At 46.4% G+C, this 22,065-nt stretch overlaps 1 protein-coding gene and 1 long non-coding RNA gene across 7 annotated transcripts in view; one reads left to right on the forward strand and one right to left on the reverse strand.

Moving 5' to 3' along the window:
* Positions 1 to 1,444: 1,444 nt before the first annotated feature.
* On the reverse strand, positions 1,445 to 13,656 carry LOC310694001. Its single transcript, XR_014519469.1, has 2 exons — positions 13,247 to 13,656; positions 1,445 to 1,614 (listed from the first exon to the last, which is right to left on the reverse strand). It is a non-coding gene; the product is annotated as an uncharacterized lncRNA (long non-coding RNA).
* Positions 4,373 to 22,065, forward strand: part of ABCB9 (ATP binding cassette subfamily B member 9) — a 30,600-nt gene continuing 12,907 nt past the window's right edge. The window contains exons 1-5 of one of the 6 annotated variants that reach the window (XM_083476435.1): positions 4,373 to 4,887; positions 5,934 to 6,078; positions 14,540 to 15,277; positions 17,082 to 17,196; positions 18,352 to 18,482. In XM_083476435.1, coding sequence (XP_083332561.1) covers positions 14,659 to 15,277; positions 17,082 to 17,196; positions 18,352 to 18,482 — 865 coding nt within the window. In that variant the 5' untranslated portion in view covers positions 4,373 to 4,887; positions 5,934 to 6,078; positions 14,540 to 14,658. The other 5 variants (XM_083476438.1, XM_083476437.1, XM_083476439.1 and 2 more) reach the window with 5 other exon arrangements.

Genomic DNA, 22,065 nt, shown 5'->3' on the forward strand with positions numbered 1-22,065 from the left:
GCAGCAACAGTGGGGGGGGGTGTATTAGCAGGGGTCTGTCAGCCAGATGCCACAATGTTGAGTCATTTGCCAACTTGGGTTCCAAATCCCCCCCTGCCCCCCACATCTCACCTTCATTGTTTCTAGGCTGAATGCATCAAGGACTCCTCCAAAGAGCAAGGTGCTAGTCCCTTCCAAACCAGCGTCCTCCCGTCATTTACCGCTGCTGTTCAGGAGCAACAGAATGCAGTGAAAGAGATTGTAAGTGCCTTGGCTGCCAGATATTCACCGCATTTGCATGTAAGAGGGGTGCCTACCATTAGTCCAAATTCACACTAGGCTAATATCAACAGTGGGTGTGGCCACCACATAGTCTTGCACACACTTTTGTGCAGTGCGTACACACACACGTCTTACAAAGCACACAGCCCCTCTCCCTCCTGATCTGTGCAATGATTGTCCCTTCCAACTCTATTATTCTATGATAGGAGGGACAAATTGCATTCCTATCAGGGCACCTCGCTCCAATGTTTACTTTACTTTGCAAAATAAAATAAAATGCCACCAAAATTGGCGAAGGAGGTGACTTAAGGGGGCAGAAAAATTTGCTTGATCAGATGTGTTTGTCTCCAGCTCCCACCAACCCTGACCATTGGCTGTGTTAGCTGAAGCTGATGGGGGTTGGAGTCCCACAGCGCCCAACATGGCATGGTGAGTGGAGATGGTGATATTTGGTTCTGATTCCCACTGCTGGGAATATGAATTTCTATTTCTATTTAAAACACTCCCTTTTTAAATAATCGCAGTCAACATTTTTACGTTCCTGCCTACTCTGTTCTCCCATCCACCATCCTCTTCAGCTCTTGGAACTGCCTTACTTATCTGTCGTGCTTGAATCATGAACACTTTTTTCAGTGCACTGTAACAGATAATGGTGGGGAGATCTGGGTTCGAATTTCCCACTCAGCTGAATGGCAGTCCTTCAGCAAGTCCTTATTTCCCAGCCTAGCCTACCTCAAAGGGTTGTTCTGAGGGTAAGCTATGTTATCCAGAGATCCATAGAAGAAGTGTGGGATAAATGAATGGAGGGGGGGAGTGAATAAAATGAATTTGAAGCTGCTGGCCCTGAGCCCTCTGGGTAGGGTGGGTTAGTTATCTAAATGAGTACATGAACACTAGGCCCATCTTGTCCTTCGCAGGTTATTGCCAACATGGCTGCCGCATATAAACAGGAACAGAAAAGTATGAAGAGGAAAACAAAAGGTCTCTCGTCTCTCACTTACAAAATGGAGGATGGTGTTTTTGATACTCATGAAGATCAGGCCCTGAAAAAGCTGAAGAAGAACCAATTTGTGTCATTTCAAATTGAGACTGTCTTACCTCCGGAACAGAGTATACCCAGCATGAAGAAAACTGGCTGAATGCTATTGTGTGACTTTAGTTTTTATAGATGTATATACTGATATGCCATGAAATATATGCTTTAATCAAGACTTGGAGTCCAGCAGTTTCTTGAAAATGGCCACTCTGATACCAAAGGACACAGTATCTTGAACTGAGCCATCCATGAGCATCTTGTGCACAGCACCTGCATATTCTTGAGTGTTGGAAATTTCACTTCAACTTCCACATCACCTACAAAAACACATAATTGCCTTGGTCATGCCCCTAATCCCTCAGACTCAGTAGTTCCTTACGTACTAGGTTCCCGATTGTCCCTGGGCAGGCACAGAAATTCTGAAAAATCCAACATCCTGTGAATTTTATTTTCTATTCAGCTTCTAGGTCCAAAGACTGTGAAGATGAACTTTAAAGTCTATCAGCAATCCTTGGTGAAATCTCAGAAACTGGAGGGGTGGGATTTATTGGGGACTATCCTTCAGTGCGGGTGGCGCTGTGGGTTAAACCACAGAGCCTAGGACTTGCCAATCAGAAGGTCGGCGGTTCGAATCCCTGCAACGGGGTGAGCTCCCGTTGCTCGGTCCCTGCTCCTGCCAACCTAGCTGTTCAAAAGCACGTCAAAGTGCAAGTAGATAAATAGGTACCACTCTGGCGGGAAGGTAAACAGCTTTTCCGTGTTCTGCTCTGGTTCACCAGAAGTGGCTTAGTCATGCTGGCCTCATGACCCGAGCTGTACGCCGGCTCCCTCAGCCAATAAAACGAGATGAGCGCCGCAACCTCAGAGTCGGTCACAACTGGACCTAATGGTCAGGGGCCCTGTCACCTTATCCTGCTTGGCTCTTTTTCAGAGGTCGGATGCCTCTGACCACCAGCTGCTGGGGACCTCAAGGGGCTGTTGCGCTCCTGCACTACTTGTGGGTTGCCTGTTTGAGAACAGAATGCAAGGCTAGTGGAGCCTTTAGTCTGATCCAAGAGAACTCTTTATGTACTTGATTTGGCACCAGTAAACTGAATCATGCAAATATATGCACACTTAATTTGCATAACTTCAGTGTTACATGTTTGTTTGTTTGTTTGTTTGTTTGTTTGTCCTATGCTGACCTATACCCATAGATCCCAGGGTGATTCACAATTTAAAATCACAATATGGAAAATGGAAAACACAAGAAAAACAAAATCAAAGGCAACCCAGTAATTCCTCTTTACACAACACGTTTTAAAAGGGCATCAGATGTCAAAGGGCTTGGCCCTGCTTTGCTCCAGTGGGTTCACTCGCTGGATCATCCCCTTGTCATGGAGAGTGGGCTTGCATGTTCCTATGACCCTTGTGAGCGAAGCCATCAGGAGTCTCGTACTCTCAAGGCAGTAAGGTCAAAGGGGAGGAGCTAGACAAAGAATGATCTAAGAAGTTTTCAACAGCAGAACAGTCAGATAATAACAAGTGGTATGTTACAACAGCTGTGAGGGTGGATGAAGGCTGCAGCAGATAAGAATCCATCGGAATAGAGCCTTACTGCAAAGACTGTGTGTTGGTCAGCATGCACTTATCTACACACACAAAACAAATTCATGCACAGGCATCTTCCAATAACCCATCCCAAACCCAAACAATTTTCATGGTGATTGACAAATGGTAACGGGCAGTACTGTGAAATCTGGAAGCCCCTAGTCATGAACCGTCACATGGGCAGTGGATACAGATTCAGTCATTCTGACTCAAGGAATGAGGCAGTTGAGTAGCTCGGCAGCTGTATGCATGACTGAGCAGTCCTGTTTGGGATCCACACTCAGCTCACCCCAAATAGGGGGAGGGGCTAGAAAAGGTGCCCTAAACATAAGTCTGCCTCCCTTTTTGCCTGACTGGATTACCGGGCCCAATGGGGTCACCACCCAGTGGTCATAAAAGACAATAGAACTTTTGAACATGGAATATACAGACTGTTGGATAACACAGATAGTGAGCATCCCAAATGCAGGACTGCCATCATTGCAAGAGAGTTGTGACGTTTTAACATTGATATTGCAGTGCTTCAAGAAAAGAGCAGAAGAGGTGCAACTGAAGGAAGAAAAAGAAGGCTACACATTCTTCTGGAATGTTCTTGGTCTCCCTGAACAAGAACATTGAAGACATGGAGTAGGCTTTGCAATCGAAAACAATCTTGTGTCAGAAGTCCCTACCAGCACTAATGAGCGACTTTCAAGCCTTCAAATAAAACTTGCCCAAACCCAAGAGGCTACTATGCTAAGCACTTATGCACCAACACTGGATGTTGATGAAGACATTAAAGAAAAATGGTATTCTCAGCTGGATGCCATCCTATCAGAGATGCCTAAGGAGGATAAAATTATCCTCCTGAGTGATTCTAATGCAAGAATTGGGCGAGATTTCAATTTGTAGCCTGCTGTCTGCAACTATTGGGAAAGAAGGAATTGACAACAGCAACCAGAACAGAATCTTACCTTTTACTATATGTGCAGCTCACAATCTTGTTATTACCAACACACTTTCAACAAAAAAAATACATTAAAACCTCATGGAGGCACCTCAGTTGAACCACTGGCACCTCTTAGACTATGTAATTGTCTGAGCAGAAGATCGCTGTGATGTGCTCCTTACCAGAGCTATGATGATGATGACTGCTAGGCACAAAATGAACACTCAAGCCCTTCAAGATCCCATTAAGTGGGACTGCTTCCAAACGACTCTTAAGAAGAAGAAGAGTTTGGATTTGATATCCCGCCTTTCACTCCCTTTAAGGAGTCTCAAAGCAGCTAACATTCTCCTTTCCCTTCCTCCCCCACAACAAACCCTCTGTGAGGTGAGTGGGGCTGAGAAACTTCAAAGAAGTGTGACTGGCCCAAGGTCACCCAGCAGCTGCAGGTGGAGGAGCGGAGACGCGAACCCGGATCCCCAGATTACGAGACTACCGCTCTTAACCACTACACCACACTGGATCTAAGGACCATCTGCTTTCAGAGTTCTCTGATAACATTGAGGAACACTGGACCAACCCAAAAAATCCCATTATTGCAGCCTGTGAACAAACTATTGGATACCAAACCAAGAAACACCAGGACTGGTTTGATGAGAATGACAGTGAGATTGAACACATTATTGACAAGAAAAAGGAAGGCCTTTCAGATCTGGAGGTTTTTAAGTAGATGGCCATCTGTCATGGATGCTTCCCCTGAGATTCCTGCATGCAGGGAGTTGCAGGAGATGACCATTGAGGTCCCTTCCAACTTTACAATTCTAAGATTCTGTGAGATGGAGGCGACTGAAAACAGCTTCAGCATGGACTTGATGACCCTGGGGGATCCCTTCCAAGAATTGACAAGATCACCAGCTGCAAAGGTGGGAGGAGGCGTGGCCTGATGACGCAGTCCCGGGAATGCCCCGCCCACTTCCGACCTTGTCCTGGAGAGTCTCGGAGCCGCGCCGGCCGGTCCCGCTGCTTCGCCCGCCGCCTGCGCAGCCAGGATCCTGCGCGCTGCCTTGGTCCGCAGGTAAGAGCCGCGCCTTCCTCTCTTTCCCCGGCTCGGCGCTGCAGGCAGGCAGGCAGGCGCGCAGCGGGGGGCCGGTCCTTCCTCCCCCCCCCCCCGGGGAGCTTCGGGAGGGATGTGGCTCCTTTTCCTCCCGGTCCCGATCCCTCTCCCGATCCCAAAGCCCCGGGGTGGTCCAGCCCTGGAAAGCTGCTTTCCATTTCATTCCCCTCTCCCCCTGACGCAAGTGCAAGGCAGCGCTGAATCCGACGCTGCCTTTGCAACCAGATCCCAGCGACCGGCCTTTCCCTCCTCCGAGATTCGACTCGGAGCGAAGTCTGAGTAAGCAGAGCCGCAGCTGAGCCCTTCGAGCCGGGGGCGAAGAGGACAGCTGGCCCCGGACCAGGCAGGTCCGAGTTCAAGACATGCGGAAAGGTCTGGTGCTGCCTTGCTCCTAGTGATGGAGTTGAGAAATCTCACAAGGCAAGCAAGACCAGCCATGCCTACTCCGAGGAAAGCCCTATCCGAGTGTGTATTGCTTCCCTTCCCCAAATGTGGTCAGCAGCCCGGCTGTGTTCCGCGGAGCGGGGCCCCAGACACTTGCCCCGAAGGCAGCAGCACAGAATATTCCACGGCCTGTTACTCTCCTGCCAGCAACTGACCCAGGCAGAAAAGGGCTTCTCCCAATGATTGGTACCCGAGACCCTGAAACAAAATGAACTCACAGACGTCAGGGATTGAACCTGCCACGTATAGCAGACAGTCTCCTATTATGCCATGGTACCTTCCCTTAAATTGCGATTTATATCTGCTTAAATTGAAGCTCTGTGGACATAGTTGTTGTCTCTTGTCCTCCCTTGCCTTGCATGTTTATTGTGAGGATGAAGACGGGGATACTTTCATACAGACTCCAGTAAGCCCACAATTTAGGCGCATTTAACTCATGCACACCCAGCTTTACATGCATGGCATTTTTTTATTTTTTTTAAAGGATGTGGGGAAAATGACTTTGGCAATCCCATCTGCCATTGAACCTGGTGGGTTTTGACTATATGTGATTTTGGCTGCAGGTGCAATCCCTGGAACGTAAGTTGCGGACTGTATGTTAGAGGTGAACATTTTGCTGTGTGCAACGCTGGGAGGAAAACACCATTGATTTAGAGTCCAAAACTGGAACTTCCAGACGCGTGCAGAGTGATTTCACCTTTGCTGCTGGTAAGTCACAGCTGCCCCCAGACATCTGGGAATAGGAAGGGAGCCTCTGATGCCAAAGTGCCTTTCATTTGCAAAATGACTGAGCATTTGCAAAAAGACACAAGCAAAATGAACTTTGGGGTCCCAGGTTTTAATAATCCTCCAGGGCAACCTACTTTACTGTTGATCAGCTTCTGCCATCAGGACGCTCTTCCTAATACTGAGTCTAAATCCCTTTTCTATGTTTTGAATCCATTGGTTGCTGGTCTTGCCCTCTGCAGCACCAGAAACCAAAGTTGCTCCATCATCTATGGGACATCTGTGTGATTGAAGATGACCTCAAGTACCCAGCCCTTTTCAACCTTTTCTCTGCAAGTCATTCACCACCTTTCTCCTCTAGAAAGGTGTTTTGTTTTTTTCCCCATGGAGATGCTTGCTCTGGCTGAGTTTCTCTCATCCTCTATTACGTTTTGAATCTGTTGCAAAGTGTTTTGGCACCTTGGCTTTCCAGGGTGCTGCATAAAGACCACAGGAAACTGCCTTATTAGCAACTCTTGGCAGATTAATTCCCCATCTCCGCCATTTGACTGTCAGCTCCAATAACTCCCTCCCGGCACAGAGAGGGGTCTTCCACAATACCTGCTATTGGATCCTTTTATCTGGAGAAGCCAGGGATCGATCCTGGGAGTTTCTGCATGAAAGGCAAGGTGTTTTACTGTGGATAACACAGATATATTTTCCAAACTGAGCAATGCCACAATAAAAACCAGACAACATTTAATTGCCTGTTAGGAGTATATTAAAAGAGAACAGCTCTAGCAGATGAGTGTTAAATGGAGCTGGTAGATTTATTGGGCTTCTTTAGGCTTTTCTGCAGGAAGATCGTACTATTTGAATATTTTTCCCCTGTAGATTTATCATAAGTGGGATGACTTGGCAGATTCCTCTGGATATTTAGCTGAGCTGGTCAGTGTTTACTATGCTGTTAACAAGCCTAATTGTTTTGACCTGAAGTTTAGCAAAAACATATTCTAGATCTAGTGAGCCTTTCCACCATAATTTGATGACAAAACCCCCCCCCCCAAATATGTGTTTGTGTGTGTATAATCAAAGATTTTGGACTTTAAAACAGCTAAACTGTTTCCTGGTTTTGAAGCTGCAGTGATGGTAAAACATTGAGCAGATTAATAGTTGTCTGTTATGTAGATGTTAACAGCAAAGCAGCTCTGTTTTAGGGTGGGGGTGGCACCATACTCATTCTTTTGTGTTTGAATAACTAGGATTTTATTCTTTTTTAGAAATCGGTGTAATTTTGATTCTAGCATATGTACCAAGCCCAACTATGAGAGACCAGATTCGGTCCTGGATTATATGATGGCAATAAGGTACCCCTGAGCATGTGTAGGGTTCTGCCCTTTACCACTAAGTAACTCATCCTGCCTTCAGACATTTAGGATAAGATGCTGTCAAAGTGGTTATGGTAGACTTCAAATTCTGAATAATAGAATTTGCAAAACTGTAAACGTTTTGTGGATTGCACTGTTTTTGTAAAATAAGGGGTTTCAATAAGCCTTGTTTTTTGGTGTAAAAAGACTAAGGCCAGCAATAATAATAATAATAATAGTAGTAGTAGTAGTAGTAGCCCAAAATATGAGCCGTGTCATAAATAGCAGTACTCAGAGTTGACACTGCTGTGTGCATATGTGAATGTGTTTTAGAATTCATTTTTTCCCCTTTGAAGCATCCCCCACCCTTCCTCCATTCTCCAGTCCTTGTATTTGACTAAAGAAGTTAAAATATATTGATGAGGATTCTTGATTCTACAACCTGAGCAAAAAAATGGCAACATGACACCTCAAATATGCTGCCTAAAGGGCACCTGATCTGTTACGCTGAGAGAGACAAAGCTCAAGGAGGTGATGTTGGTAGGTTTTCTTCATTGCAGCTAAAATAAAACGAATGCTTTTTGCAGGGGTGGAAGAGAGAAAGGGGCCCAGACATTCAGGAAACTTAATTGAGAGTCAAGAGATGACTAATGGTCAGAGCAGCCTTCCCCAGCCCCGTAACTCTCTCCAGGTGTTTTGCACTACAACCCTTATCAGCCTGAGCCAGCGCAGCTAATCAGGGATGGTGGGAGATGTGGGCCAAAACATCTGGAAGGCACCAGCCAGGCAGGGGAAGGCTGAGTTATAATAGTGCCAGGCTAATTCAATCACAGGGACGCGGGTGGCACTGTGGGTAAAACCTCAGCGCCTGGGACTTGCCGATCACATGGTCGGCGGTTCGAATCCCCGCGGCGGGGTGAGCTCCCGTCGTTCGGTCCCAGCTCCTGCCCACCTAGCAGTTCGAAAGCACCCTCGGGTGCAAGTAGATAAATAGGTACCGCTTTCTAGTGGGAAGGTAAATGGCGTTCCGTGTGCTGTTCTGGTGCCAGTTCGCCGGAGCAGCTTTGTCACGCTGGCCACGTGACCCGGAAGTGTCTGCGGACAGCGCTGGCTCCCGGCCTCTAGAGTGAGATGAGCGCACAACCCTAGAGTCTGTCAAGACTGGCCCGTACGGGCAGGGATACCTTTACCTTTAATTCAATCACAGAGCTCACTAGGTAACTCTGAGCTGATCACTTCTTTCAGTCTAATTTCACAGGGGGTTGTGAGGATAAAATTGGAAGGAGGGGATCATGTGTACCTTTGAATTCTGTGAAGGTAGGGTCAGATGCATATGTAATAAAAATATAACCCCTGCACACAATTATACCTAAAGTCTGTTTAAAAAGTTGGGCTGTTACCCAAGTAATGCCCCAAGCTTTCTCAGTCAGTTATGTGTGTGCTAGGGCTGTGTACAGACACCCACTCCAATCTGCCCTCTGGTGGATGTGGTCCCTGGATCAGGCCAAATTGCCCTGTGCTGTCCCGGGGGCCACCCCCCCCATATCTGTTCCCAGGGTGGGGGCAGGTGATGCGGCCAACATCACACGGGATGGGATCCTTCTGCTTACTAGCTGGCAAGCAAGAAGAGTCCAATGCAGAAAAGCTGCTTGCAAAGCAGTTCCTGTACCCCACAGGACTGGTCTCTCTGCTCAAAAGCTGTTGCATGGAGACATTAGTCCTGGGGGGGGTCAGGCAGGAAGGTGAATCACGGCGCTGGGCCTACCTTCTCCTTGGAAGATGCAGTGACCAGTCAGGTAGGTCTCGGCTTTTCTGCGTGATTTTCCCACACTGCCTCTCTGTCCTGCCTGATGCGCTGACTGCCACAAGGGAGAGAATTCTCAAAGATGACTGCCAGTGGTTCTGAGATCACATCTGACAGTAAGAGCTGTTCGACAGTGGAATTTGCTGCCAAGGAGTGTGGTGGAGTCTCCTTCTTTGGAGGTCTTTAAGCAGAGGCTTGACAACCATGTGTCAGGAGTGCTCTGATGGTGTTTCCTGCTTGGCAGGGGGTTGGACTCGATGGCCCTTGTGGTCTCTTCCAACTCTATGATTCTATGATTTTATGATTCTATTCTATGATTCTAAGTTGCTCTGGTTCATTCAACCAGTGATCTGTGTCTGTGCCTGCTTGAATCACCTGAGACCTTCCAAACAGGCCCTATTCGACTCAGGCCTTGGTCAGATCTGGTCCACAGCCATAGTGTGTGCTAGTCAATCAATTGCTTAAATTTGCATATGGGTGAAAACAACCAGTCTGAAGTGAGAATCTTGCTCCTCCCCACTCCATTTTTGGATGATCTGTGCAGGTGGCATCTTAGAAGAGGCATCCGTTCCAAAGTGTGGGAGAAAAGAGGAAAGATCTTCTATGTGCAGCTTTTAAACTGCTTACAGTGTATTAATAAGAGTTTTTTAACTAGTTAAACACTGCAGCCCTATAGATAAGGAGTTGGTCAACTAGAAAACTCTACAGTTTCCTCTCTAATGTGAAGCTGTAAGGAGAGTGATTTGTGCATTTAGGTCATTCTCTTTTCATGTGGGACAGCAACCGGCAGCAATCTCTGTGGCCTGACTGCACCCTAGAACATTTTTTAATTTATTGAATTCATTTCTTTTCTCCAAGAAGCCTGGGTTGTGTGTGTCTAGAGCAGTGGTTCTCAAAGAGTGTGGTGCGCCACCCTGGTGTGGCAGGAGAGGGTGGCAAGTGTGGTGGGAATATTAAAGCACAATCAAATAAACATTTAAACATTACAATATAGCATAGCATAGTATTTTTAAAAAAAATTAAGCAGAACATGGATAGATATCTTTTCAAAATGAGAGCAAAAGCATCAAGTGGTGCTGAGGACAATCCTCGTTGTGATCCATAATCGCTCTCTGCATGTGTGCCCAGAAACAGAGTGCAGGAGAATAACATTGGCTATTCTTCTAGAGTTCTCAGTGACATATTGTTGTGAACTAGGGTTTCCAACTCTGACAAACATGAAAGAACAGAAAAGAGAGAGACTTCTTGGTGTTGATGAGGTGATGAGAGTTTCTTTGTCTCAAATTAGACCATATATATATATATATATATATATATATATATATATATATACACACACACACACACACACACACACACACACACACACACACACATACCTACAGTATGAGAGAGATTACCTGGCAAAAACAAGTTCACACCTTCCATTATAGGCTACCTATCTGTAACTGAACCTTCCATTATGTTTGTATACACAAGGTACATAGGTAAGAGGCTTGTTTATAATTGTATTTTGGGAATGATTCATGTTCTAATATAGCTACATTGTTCTGTACTTTCTAGATGCCCCGTATTATAAAGTTGATGTGTTCCACGTTATAAATCGAGTGCTTTTTGTTTTGCAAAGTATTTCTTATCAATTAAAAAATTGGTGTGGCGTGAGCTAATAGGTTGGGCTGTGAAATGGTGCCTGGGCTAAGTCACCCAGAGATCCTGGATCTCCCCAGTCCTAGTCCAGCCCCCTAACCCAGAAATGGGGAGCCCATAGCCTTCCAGATGTTGTTGAGCAACAACTTCCATCACACCTGATCATTGGCCATACTGGCTGGGACTGATGGGAGTTGGAGTCTAACAACATTCAGAGGGCCATCGTTGTTATGACCACTACACCAGCATATCCCAGAATCCGGTGTAATGACACACATGGAGAGATTCTTCAGCATACTGGTCTTAAGTGGGAAGGAGTCCTTGAAGGTAGGATGTTTGAGAGGAAAAGAATATTGCATTAATGTGTGCATTTTACCAGCAGGGGACACTGTTACATGCAAAAAATCCTCTGCCCGCCCCCTTTAGTACATCTGTGTTGTGATGTAGGTGGGAAGAGGGTGTGTAGTGGCTGTTGTCACTGCCTTTGGAGACAAAAATGTCTAATTCAAATGAGCTTAAGGAGGGTTTTTTTGGGGGGGTGAGTAGCATATTTTTTGCAGGCTAGCCTTTAAAAAGGATGTTTAGCCCACTTCATCAAATGCAGCAAACACCAGGTGCATTATTGTTAGTATTATTGTTAGCCTCTTGGGCTTGCTGATCAGAAGGTCAGCAGTTCGAATTCGTGCAACGGGGTGAGCTCCTGTTACTCTGTCTCAGCTTCTGACAACCTAGCAGTTTGAAAGCACACTAGTGCAAGTAGATAAATAGGTGGCAGGAAGGTAAATGGTGTTTCTGTGCGCTCTGGCTTCTGTCATGATGTCCCGTTGCTCCAGAAGTGGTTTAGTCCTGCTAGCCACATGACCCAGAAAGCTGTCTGTGTACAAACACTGGCTCCCTCGGCCTGAAAGCGAGGTGAGTGCCACACCCCATAGTCAGGTTTGACTGGACTTACTGTATTTTTCGCTCTATAAGATGCACCAGACCACAAGACGCACCTAGTTTTTGGAGGAGGAAAACAAGAAAAAAAATCTGAATCTCAGAAGCCAGAACAGCAAGAGGGATCGCCTCGCAGTGAAAGCAGCAATCCCTCTTGCTGTTCTGGCTTCTGGGATAGCTGCGCAGCCTGCATTCGCTCCATAAGACGCACACACGTTTCCCCTTACTTTTTAGGAGGGAAAAGTGAGTCTTATAGAGCAAAAATACGGTAACCATCCAGGGGTCCTTTGCCTTTACCTTACAAATGCATGTATGTGGGTTTAGAAGAGGAGGGAGTGTAAAACAGGGAGGCCCAATAACACGAATGAAAGAGAGAGGTGCAGTCTGACATTTCTGCTCTTATGTTGCAGACTATACTTCTTTGTAGTCTTTTGGCCCCCTCCATACATAAAATCACATAATCCTTAAAAACACATAACCAATGACTAAAGAACAGCCGCTAATAGCTGCTGAAGAATATACGTCTTAACCAGCTGCCTAAAACTATAAAGAGATGGGGCCCCCGGGGCATGCCACAGAAAAGGGCCTTTCCTGCCCTCCCCCACCATATACTTTGTATACTTCTAAATACTTTGTTAAAACCACTTAGAAGCCTATTTGGGCATTCAGCAGCATGTAAATAAATATATGACTTAAATGCCTCTACCAGCTGAGGAGAACCTTTCATTAATCTGACAGAAGCACCCCACTGTTTGTCTGCAAAAGCCCCTGCTGCCGTTTCAAAAATTGCCTTTGCCTTTGCTGCAGCAGATTAGCACAGCTGCTCCCCCAGGAGTTATTTCAGCTGCCCACCGCCTCTCTCTCTTCTGTGCTCTTTCCTTCCACGCTGGAGTTTGGTTTCTAGTCTCTCTTATATAAGTGATGAGGAGCCTGTGGCCTTCCGGCAGGGCCAATGGGAGTTGTGAGCCCCAACAAGATCTGGAGGGCCACAAGTTCCCCGTCGCTGTTGTATCGAGGGAGAGCCCAGTTTCAGGACAGGTGTTGCCACATTTCCCAGCAGAACGGCTCCCCATTTTGTTTAGTTTTTAAATCTGCTCAGGAAGGAACCAACCCTCTTCCCCTGTTCTATCTCCATGGCAACAGTCAGGAGGCCTGTAAGGGGAAAAGGTCTGTTATCCTGAGTTCTCTTCTCTTCAGGGTTTAAAAGTTTTAGGGTTTCTTGTGAGTAGATGGTAATGGCAGGACTTGGTTGCCAGGTGGGCATTTAAGCACATTTTGGCATTAAAAGTCTACCCAACTAGCAGCCCCGAAAGATGAGGGGAGCATCAGGTAACCTGGGTGAAGTGTTGTTTGTTTGTTTCCTTTTAAAAAATTGAAAATGTTGACACCTAGCATTGATAAGAGAAGTTATTCACACCTGGTCTTTTACTGGCAGGTGGGGGGCAACGGCAGGGCCATGATTTTTGCTAAAGGTAGGAGCCCCTTGTCCAAATCTCACCTGGCCAGAGTTGCTGCTTGCTTCTCTTCCAGCGCTGGGGAAACGGCACCTGTGCCAGCCAAACTTAACAGAGCAGGATATTTTAGTGGGTGGTGATGGCTGGGATATTGAGTTATGGGGAGTCTGCAGTCCTTTTGAAGAAATGCTTATAGGACTTGAAAAACCCTAGCTACCCCAGAGAGGAACTGTACAATTCCACATGTGCTAATACACAAGTTATTGTGGACTGGAATGCTTTATCTGCTACAGAAATAATTGTTATTGGCAAAAAAGGGGGGAATAGTGCTATTTATTATCTTTACTCCTTTTTAAAAAAATCTGTACCCCTTCACTTATTAACACAGCCTGCTAACCATGAATTTATGCATCCCTGATGGATTGTGAGGCAGCTGTGCTTGGACAGGATAGTGAATCATGGGGAATGGGACAGAGAGCGTTATTTTTGTGATTCAACAACATTTACCTTGGTAAGTCTCTGTTTGATGAAGAAGCACATAAACTACTTTAGGAAAACCAACAAATTTTTATTTTACCTTTGAAAATGTCAGCCAATGCTAAATAATAATAATATATAATATTAATATATAATATAACTGGAAGTACTTGGCAACCATTTAAAATGATTTTTATGTAATTTTACACATTCACTTACCAAGCAAAACTAAATTATATTAATTTAACCAAAATATATTTCAAATTCCCAAGTCATGTAACAACTTTTTAGAAGCCCTCATTTTTGGAATTTGAAAGTTGAAAAATTCAATATATCTTACTGTGACAGAACCTCTGCACGCAGCCTGAACCCAAAGCACAACCTCCACTTCAGAGGATTGCAGATATTGGTTTTCTGAGCCTCCATTTTCTGGGAAAGGCACTTCACTCTACCAGCAACTTGTGGAAAATGTGGATCTCTGTTCCATCTGCTTTGTGTGTTGTGGGAAGAAACACAAAGCTCTTTTTCAGCCATGGAGTGGAACCCAAAGCATGTTTACTCAGATACAACTCCTGTTGAGTCGATAAACTCACAGTGCAGTCCTAACCATGTCTCCTCAGAAATAAGGCCTATGGAATTCAAATGGGTTGTAAACATTTCCTAATCCACCATATTGCCATAAAGCAGTATTTTCCCACCGTGGCTGGAGAGGGTGATACAGCCTGAAGTTCCCCTGTGCCACCTTTCATTATACCTGCATGTTGTTTTCTCTCTTCCAGAAAGGGCTGGTCCAACATGTTTGCTTTGACCCTCGACTAGGAGGCTTTCTGTTCCTCCTTCCCCTTCCGGGTCTCCAGCTGTTTCTCTGCCTCTACCTCACGCCAGGACCATCCAAATTATGCATGCCTGGAAAGCCGTGGTCGGCACTCTGGCCTTCACAGGCCTGGATGTGACAGTGACCACCTTGCTGTACAAACACAGCCGCAGTGGTGGCAGCTTCCTTCAGGATCTGAAGCACTTCAACATATTCAACTCCATGCTGGACATCTGGGGGGCCTGCCTGTACCGGAGTTGTGTGCTTTTGGGGGCTGCCATTGGGGTTGCGAGAAACACCAACTATGGTCCCAAGCGCTTGAAAGGATCCCGGATCTTTATCACACTTGTCTGCCTTGCGGTGGGGATTTACGCCCTGGTCAAGCTGCTGCTCTACTCGGAGGTGAGGAAGACCATCAAAGACCCCTGGTTTTGGGGTTTGTTTGCCTGGACATACGTGTCCCTGGCAGCCACCTTCTCCTTGTGGCAGCTGCTTTCTACGGTGAGACCTGCCAGGGAGACTCTGGGAGTAAATTCCGAATCTAGGACTGAAGCAGAAGAAATTGGGGATCCAAGTTTGCCTGATGCCCAGGAAAAGAAAGAGGAGGCGTCAGCAGCCACCATTTGTAAGCTGTTGTCTTACACCAAACCAGATGTTCACTTCCTTGTAGTGGCCTTTTTCTTCCTCTTAGTGGCTGCTTTAGGTGAGTACATCTGTTGGTGAAACTATAGGAAGCTGTCTTATACTGAATTGGACCAATGGACCATCTACTTCATTGTTGTCTACACCAGGGGCTCATTTAGACTTCCACTTGTCCTGCCATTTTCTCCTTAGGAAACGCAATCATTACCGCTGAATTGTAGCAAATGCCAATCAGGTTTTCCATGGATTGATGTTTACTCCAATTCAACCCGTTTGCTATAGAGTGGGTTTTCCCAGAGAAAGTGGCGGGGCAAACAGAAGACTGCTTGGGCCCTTGCCTAGCAAGCACAGGACAAGCGGAAAACCTCTCAGCCCCTTGCTTTCTAGGCATGGGATGAGCAGAAGCATGGATGAGCCCCAGGCGTGGGGAGCCTGAGGGCAGCATTCCCTCAGGGTCAGACTTACAGAGGCAGCGGACAGACTGCTAACTTTGTATAGTTGACTATAGTTCAGCCACACAAAAGTGAGAGATTTTGGTGCATACATTTCTCCAGTGCAGCAAGCGAGGCACTTTTGCAGTTCAAGGATAAATCCAAGCCAGGGAAAACAACCAGAGGAGGGAGTGTGGCCTGGGAGGAGTCCAAGGGCCAAATAGAGAGGTCTGGACTGGCAGAAGTTCTCCAGTGTTACTGACAGGGGACACGGCCATCCCTGCCTAGAGGTGCCGGGGATGGAACCAGAGACCACCTGCATGGCAAGTGATTTCTCTATCACTGAGTTATGGCCCTTCCCCTAATAATGCTTTCCAGTTGTATATACACTGCAGGCAGGTGGTTTGTTACTGTGTTTATATCCCTCTCCTCCAACGAGCTCAAGATACCGTACATAGCTGTTCCCGTTTTATCCTCCCAAGCCACACTGTGAGGATGAGGTTGGGCTGAGAGACTGTGACAGGCCCATGGTCACCCAGTGAGTTTCATGTCTGAGTTGAGGTCTGAACGCTTCTCTCCCAGGTCCCCTGTCCAATGCTCCTGGCCACAGCATCCCCCTGGCAGATGCAAGTAAGTGTCAGGGGTGTGGCAGCTCAGACCCAAAGCCCTTAGGGCTTTGCCCGTCCTGTGTCCCTCTTGCAGGCCACATCCCTCACTGGCCTCATTATCACATCCTCCTCAAGTGTTGCTCTGTGGCTAGAAGGCACCCTTGAACCACAGTAAAGCAATTTGCTTGCCTGGACAGTGGTTTGTATGCTCATAAATCTCTGCTTTTTGTACAGTTGGAATTTTATATTTACATTCAAAATTTAATCGTTATGTGTATACTGTTTAATTGTAAGCAACAGCCCTAAGCTGTTTACAAAGAGCATAAAATATACCTTAAAATAATCAGTAAAAATCAAAGGGTGGGATTCAACTGAAGCCTGTTAGTAGAAGCACTGTTTCCACCTCTTCTCCCCCAGCACAATCTCTGTGCCCCCAAATTTGACTTTGGGGGTTGGGAGGACCCCAAAAACAGCATGCAGGAGGAGGGGGGTTGCTCCATCTTGCGAAGTGAAATGCTTGCCCTGACGGAATCACCTTAGCATAACACTGAATTCTTCCCCAAGTTAAAACATTTAAAGAAAATATTAGCCTGCTATACAGAGCTAAGATTCACATGTACCGCCCTCCCCACTTTTACCTTTGGTCGGAGGCATCACGAGTCTGCAGCCCCTGGGAAGTTGCCCCTTGGGCCCCCGCTGCCCTTCCTTTTCAGGGCTTGGGAAGACGCAAGGGGCCGAATGTGTTTGAAGATAACAACAGGGATTCTTGTCTTTACATCCTTCTTGGGTGTTTGCCTTTAATCTGCCTTGTCATCCCCTCCAACAGGAGAGACTTTCCTTCCGTACTACACAGGTCGGGCCATTGATGGAATAGTAATCCAGAAGAGTATGGAGCAGTTCTCCACAGCGGTGGTCATCATGGCCCTTCTGGCCATAGGAAGGTAGCCTTACTTGAGTACTTGGACCAAACTGGAATAACTGACCCACAGGCGGGCTGGAAAATCTTGTCATGATGCATAATGTGACGTGGTGGGGTTATCTTCCATATAGATGGGGCCTGAGTATAGGAATCCATTCCCTCCTGCTTCTTCTTTTAACTTGCAGTGAGGATCCTATTCAATTTAGTCCCAGAATTCTTCTTCTTAGAAAGGAAATTGCTTTCTTAGCTGTGGAGCAGGGGTAGCCATTGTGGTGCCCTGCAGATGTTGTTGGGCTGCCAACATACCCCAGCGGCAATGGCCAGTGGCCAGGGATGATGGAGGAAGTGACCCAATGCCATGTTGAGAGCATCACATTGACTACCTTTGGTGTAGAGACTGAGGCACCCTGGGAAGATGTTCACATAAACCAACAGCTCAGGAGGCACTGATTTGCATACTTCTAAAAATAAGGGTCCATATTCTACTTCCCTTTTCATTTTAACTCCTCTCACACACTCTGGATAGGAATCAAATGTTGCATGCATGTCTCTCAATGACTTTTTTTGCTGCCCATGGCAGCCATTTTGTGATCGCACCCACAAAACTTTTATCAATGTACGAGTACCGGCACTTCATTTTGTTAAAACTAAAATACATGACTCTACTGCACTGACCAGACTGGCTGGGGCTGAAGTCCAACAACATCTGTAAGGACACAGCTGACCTTCTGCTTCACAACTTGAAAACACCTTCTACCCTACCAAGCAGTGAAAGCTTTCATAAAGAAACATCCACCATCTCTTGACCAAAATTTCATAGGGATTCCAGAAGGCTGAGGAAGTGGCTTCTAGGCCAGATCTAGACTGCTGGCTCACTGCAGATATTGAGCAAGCGCAGTGAAATGTGAAACTCTTGGGGTGGTCGTCAGAGCCTCTGAAGCACTTGGTGCTCCTATGTCCCATGACAAGGGTGGCCAATGTGCTGCTCTCCAGATGTCGCTGGACCAGAGCTGCCATCAGTCCAGGTCAGGGCTGATGGGAGTTGGAGCCAGCAACACATTGGCTGGGCCTGTCCCCAGGTTCTGCCTTGGCTTCTTCCTCTTGCATGGTAGGACTGGGCTGAGGTGTCGGTGTGTCGGTGTCTGTCTGTCCTATAACGTCTCTTATCTGCAATCAGTTCATTTGCCGCAGGTATCCGGGGCGGAGTCTTCACCCTCGTGTTCGCTAGGCTGAACATTCGGCTACGCAACAGCCTGTTCCGGTCGCTGGTCTCACAGGAAATGAGTTTCTTTGATGAAAACCTTACTGGTGGGTTTCTTTTATCTGTGCTGTGAGAGCTTTTCATGTCAGGAAATGGAGACACATAGAATTACACAACAGGGAATATCTCCAGTATAACTATTGGGGTGGGGGAGGCTTTAAACTGGGGGTCTGAAGAATGACCCTCCCCCTGTATCAGATGTGGTGGAGATGGATTGAGGATTAAATCTGTAAATTGAAATTTAAACCTCCTGTCCCATGTATGTGGGAGAAATATGAGAGTAAACAGGCTATGAAAAGCACTTATGCACTTTTGCAGCTTATTGGAAGCTAGGAATTAGGCAATTACACATTTTATCCCTGTTTATTTGTGGTCTGCTGACCTCTCCTCTCCTTGTCCTCATTGCTGAGAATGAAAACACATATTTTAGTAAAAACAAAAAGGTTTACTTACATTTCAATGCAGACAGGAAATACATCACAGTAGTATGCAGGTAAAAACACTTCTTAGCTACAAAATACAAAATTACTTTTCTAAATGGAGTCTGGGTTCTGAGCAGAGCCAAGGCATGTACGTCTGTTCATATTGCTGGCTTGAAAGAGAGGGCACTCAGGCAAAAAAGATGTACAAAATATCTCCTTTGTTAGAAATTCCCACAAAAACATTAAGGAAGTGATCTCATGCAGTCTTTTCTATATTGATTCTATATTGAGAACTCTGTGACTGTCAGCCCCTCATGTGCCTGTCTGGTAATCATGCATTTGTGTATTTTTACTGGTAATCCCACAAGTTTATGGGCATTATGCTCCGATGATCAAGCCCCCACTCCATATGGCCTCACAGAAGAGATTTTGACTGTGATAGCTGTGATTTAAGGGAAAGTGAGGCCTTTGTTTTGGAGTGACCAGAAACAAACGCCATCTCACTATGAACCTCTTTTAAGGCAGCAGCCCAATCCAGCATGGCCAGTGGTTAGGGATTATGGGAAATGTAGTTCAGCAACACCTGGAGGGCCACAGGCTCCGCACTTTTCTCCTTTTACTTTAGCAGAAGTCCTTGGCAACATTTGATGCCCACCCCACCCCCGGCCCTTGCACTGCCTTTCCAAAACCAGATAAGGAATCCCTGGGCTTTGGGAAGGAGGCGTGAGGGCTGTGACAGGTCTTGAGTTCTCTTTCCTCCTTCCCAAAGCCTAGTTAGCGTTTCCCCAGCTTTGGGAAGGAGAGCTGCCAGAGCCCTGTGCCTCCTTTCCCAAGCATACACCTTGCTTAGCCAGCTTGGGAAGGCAATGTGAGGGCTGGTGGGGGTGTCAGATTTTGGGCTCGCACCCCCCTCTCAGCACTCAGGCAAGGCCCACGGATTCCAAGTCGAGGTACTCTTGTGGCCTACTTGGTATGAGAAGTTGGACCGCCCTGAACTAAGTGATGACGGTGTGAGAGAACAATGAAGAGCAGGAAGGAGTGGGATGTGCATTGCTAATGGCCCTGGCATGTGGAAATGCAGGTACACATGGCTAGGTTCCGTTCTGGCTGCGGGTGAGGCCCAAGGGCTCCACGGCAGAGCTGAGCTTCAAGTAGGATTTGATGGATGAAAGAAACATGACACCACATGTAGGGATTAGGGAAAAGGCAGGTGGTAGCAAGCCGGGTGAGCAGAGCCACTTAAGGAAGCCTGGAGAGCCCACTCTGATTTTTCCTGCTGCAAGCATCATTGCTCTGCCATATCCAGGGCTTTTTTTCCTGGGGGTACAAATACCCCTAAACATTTTGTGAATCTTTGTACTTTTGTCCATTTACTGTATTTATTTTTCCTGATTTGAACTATAAAATGGTGATTTTCTTGAGTCACAATAAGACTACCCCTAAACATTTTTTAAGGAAAAAAACACTGGCCATATCAATGATCCAGCCAACTGCATCTCACAGCATTATAGCAGTCTGTAGAGGTACTCCTGTTGTGATGGAGCACTTCCTTTGCATGCAAAAGGCTGCAGGTGGAATCCCCAGCGACTCCAGGTTAGGGCTGGAAAGGCTCCCTGTCTGAAACCCTGGAGAGCCACTGCCAGTCTGTGTTGACAATATAGAGCTAAACGAACTGATGATCCTGCTTAGTACAAGAGCTTCATATGTTCCTTGAAGCAATCAGAACATTGGCCTCTGGATGTAAATGCTCAAGGTGCAAATATGGGTTTGGAACAAACTCTTCTTTGCAATTTTGTCTTGGATCTAGCCGCTCCCTCCTGCACACCAGTCTGTGTCAAAAACTACTTTTGGATCTCCTCTTGGTTTAAAAGGGATTTGCCTCATGACATAGAGGGGAGGTCACTGTTAAAGAAACACACACACCACTTGCATAGATGCAACTAGCTGCGCAGTTTTTTGGATCCTGGCCCAAAGGGTTTTTGAGTTAAGGATGTGTTTCAGCCTCTCTGTGGCCTGCCCTCTGTGTTGAGGGTTCTGGCAGCAAGCTTTTCTCTGACCAGAAGGCACCACAATATCCTTGGCTCCTTGCCTTCCGGAGAAAGAGAGAGAGAGAGAGCACTTGCTGAATTTCTCAGATCTGCAGCAGGAAGCAAATGATGAACTGGGGCTCAGTTAAAGGGCACAGAGGTCCTGTGTGCTACCATATTCATAGCCCCTCTGCAAGTCAAAGAACCATTTAGGGAAGGGTTTATTGTAGTCTTTGGTTGTACTTCTGTGTTGCGGATGCAGAAAAATGATTAGTACTTTCTAGTGAATCAGGCTATATTGAGAAACTGCACAATCACACACCTAGAATTATGTACTATGTCTCTTCCTCTTTGGTAGACACTCATCTCTCAACGGCGTAGGTTTCCTTCTTGGGGGTGGAGGTGGCCAGAACCTGACTGGAGCACCTGAGTGCACAGTCAGTCAGTCACATCCCCATTTGGATGATCCTTTTTTTTAAGTAAAGTAGGGATACCCAGCCATTTTGGGGTCCAAGAGCCACATTCATAATTGGCCCACCTTCTGGGGGCCACATGCTAGACCCACACTCACACACATGTGTGAGCGCACACCCACCCACCCACACTCTAAATTACAGTATACTCACATGTACAGGACACACATGCAGGGTGTGAATGGAACAATTTGCATCCCCGTTGGGGAGCTGGGCTGGGCTGAGAGGTTTAAAACTTTCTGTGTACCTCAGTGTCATATTAATTACAGTGGTGCCTCGGGTTACATACGCTTCAGGTTACATACACTTCAGGTTATAGACTCTGCTAACCCAGAAATAGTGCTTCAGGTTAAGAACTTTGCTTCAGAAATCGTGTGGCGGCAGCAGGAGGCCCCATTAGCTAAAGTGGTGCTTCAGGTTAAGAACAGTTTCAGGTTAAGAACGAATCTCTGGAACAAATTAAGTACTTAACCCAAGGTACCACTGTATTATTTTTTCCTTTTTGCTGCTGCCAAAATCAGTGTGAGAGCCAGAAAAAATTCCTTGATCAGTCAGCCTTGGTGCAAACGGTTTGGAGTGGGAGAAGACATTGGGTTTATTTTGTGATAAACCCCTAACTTGTAACTCTTGGTAGATTGCCTAAGAAGTGTTCCTATCTAGCTAGACCACTGGCCCACTAGCTTAGTAATCTCACACTGACTGGCAGCA

This window comes from Podarcis liolepis (assembly GCF_965112155.1).
Source record: "Podarcis liolepis genome assembly, chromosome: 15".
Lineage (NCBI taxonomy): Eukaryota > Metazoa > Chordata > Lepidosauria > Squamata > Lacertidae > Podarcis > Podarcis liolepis.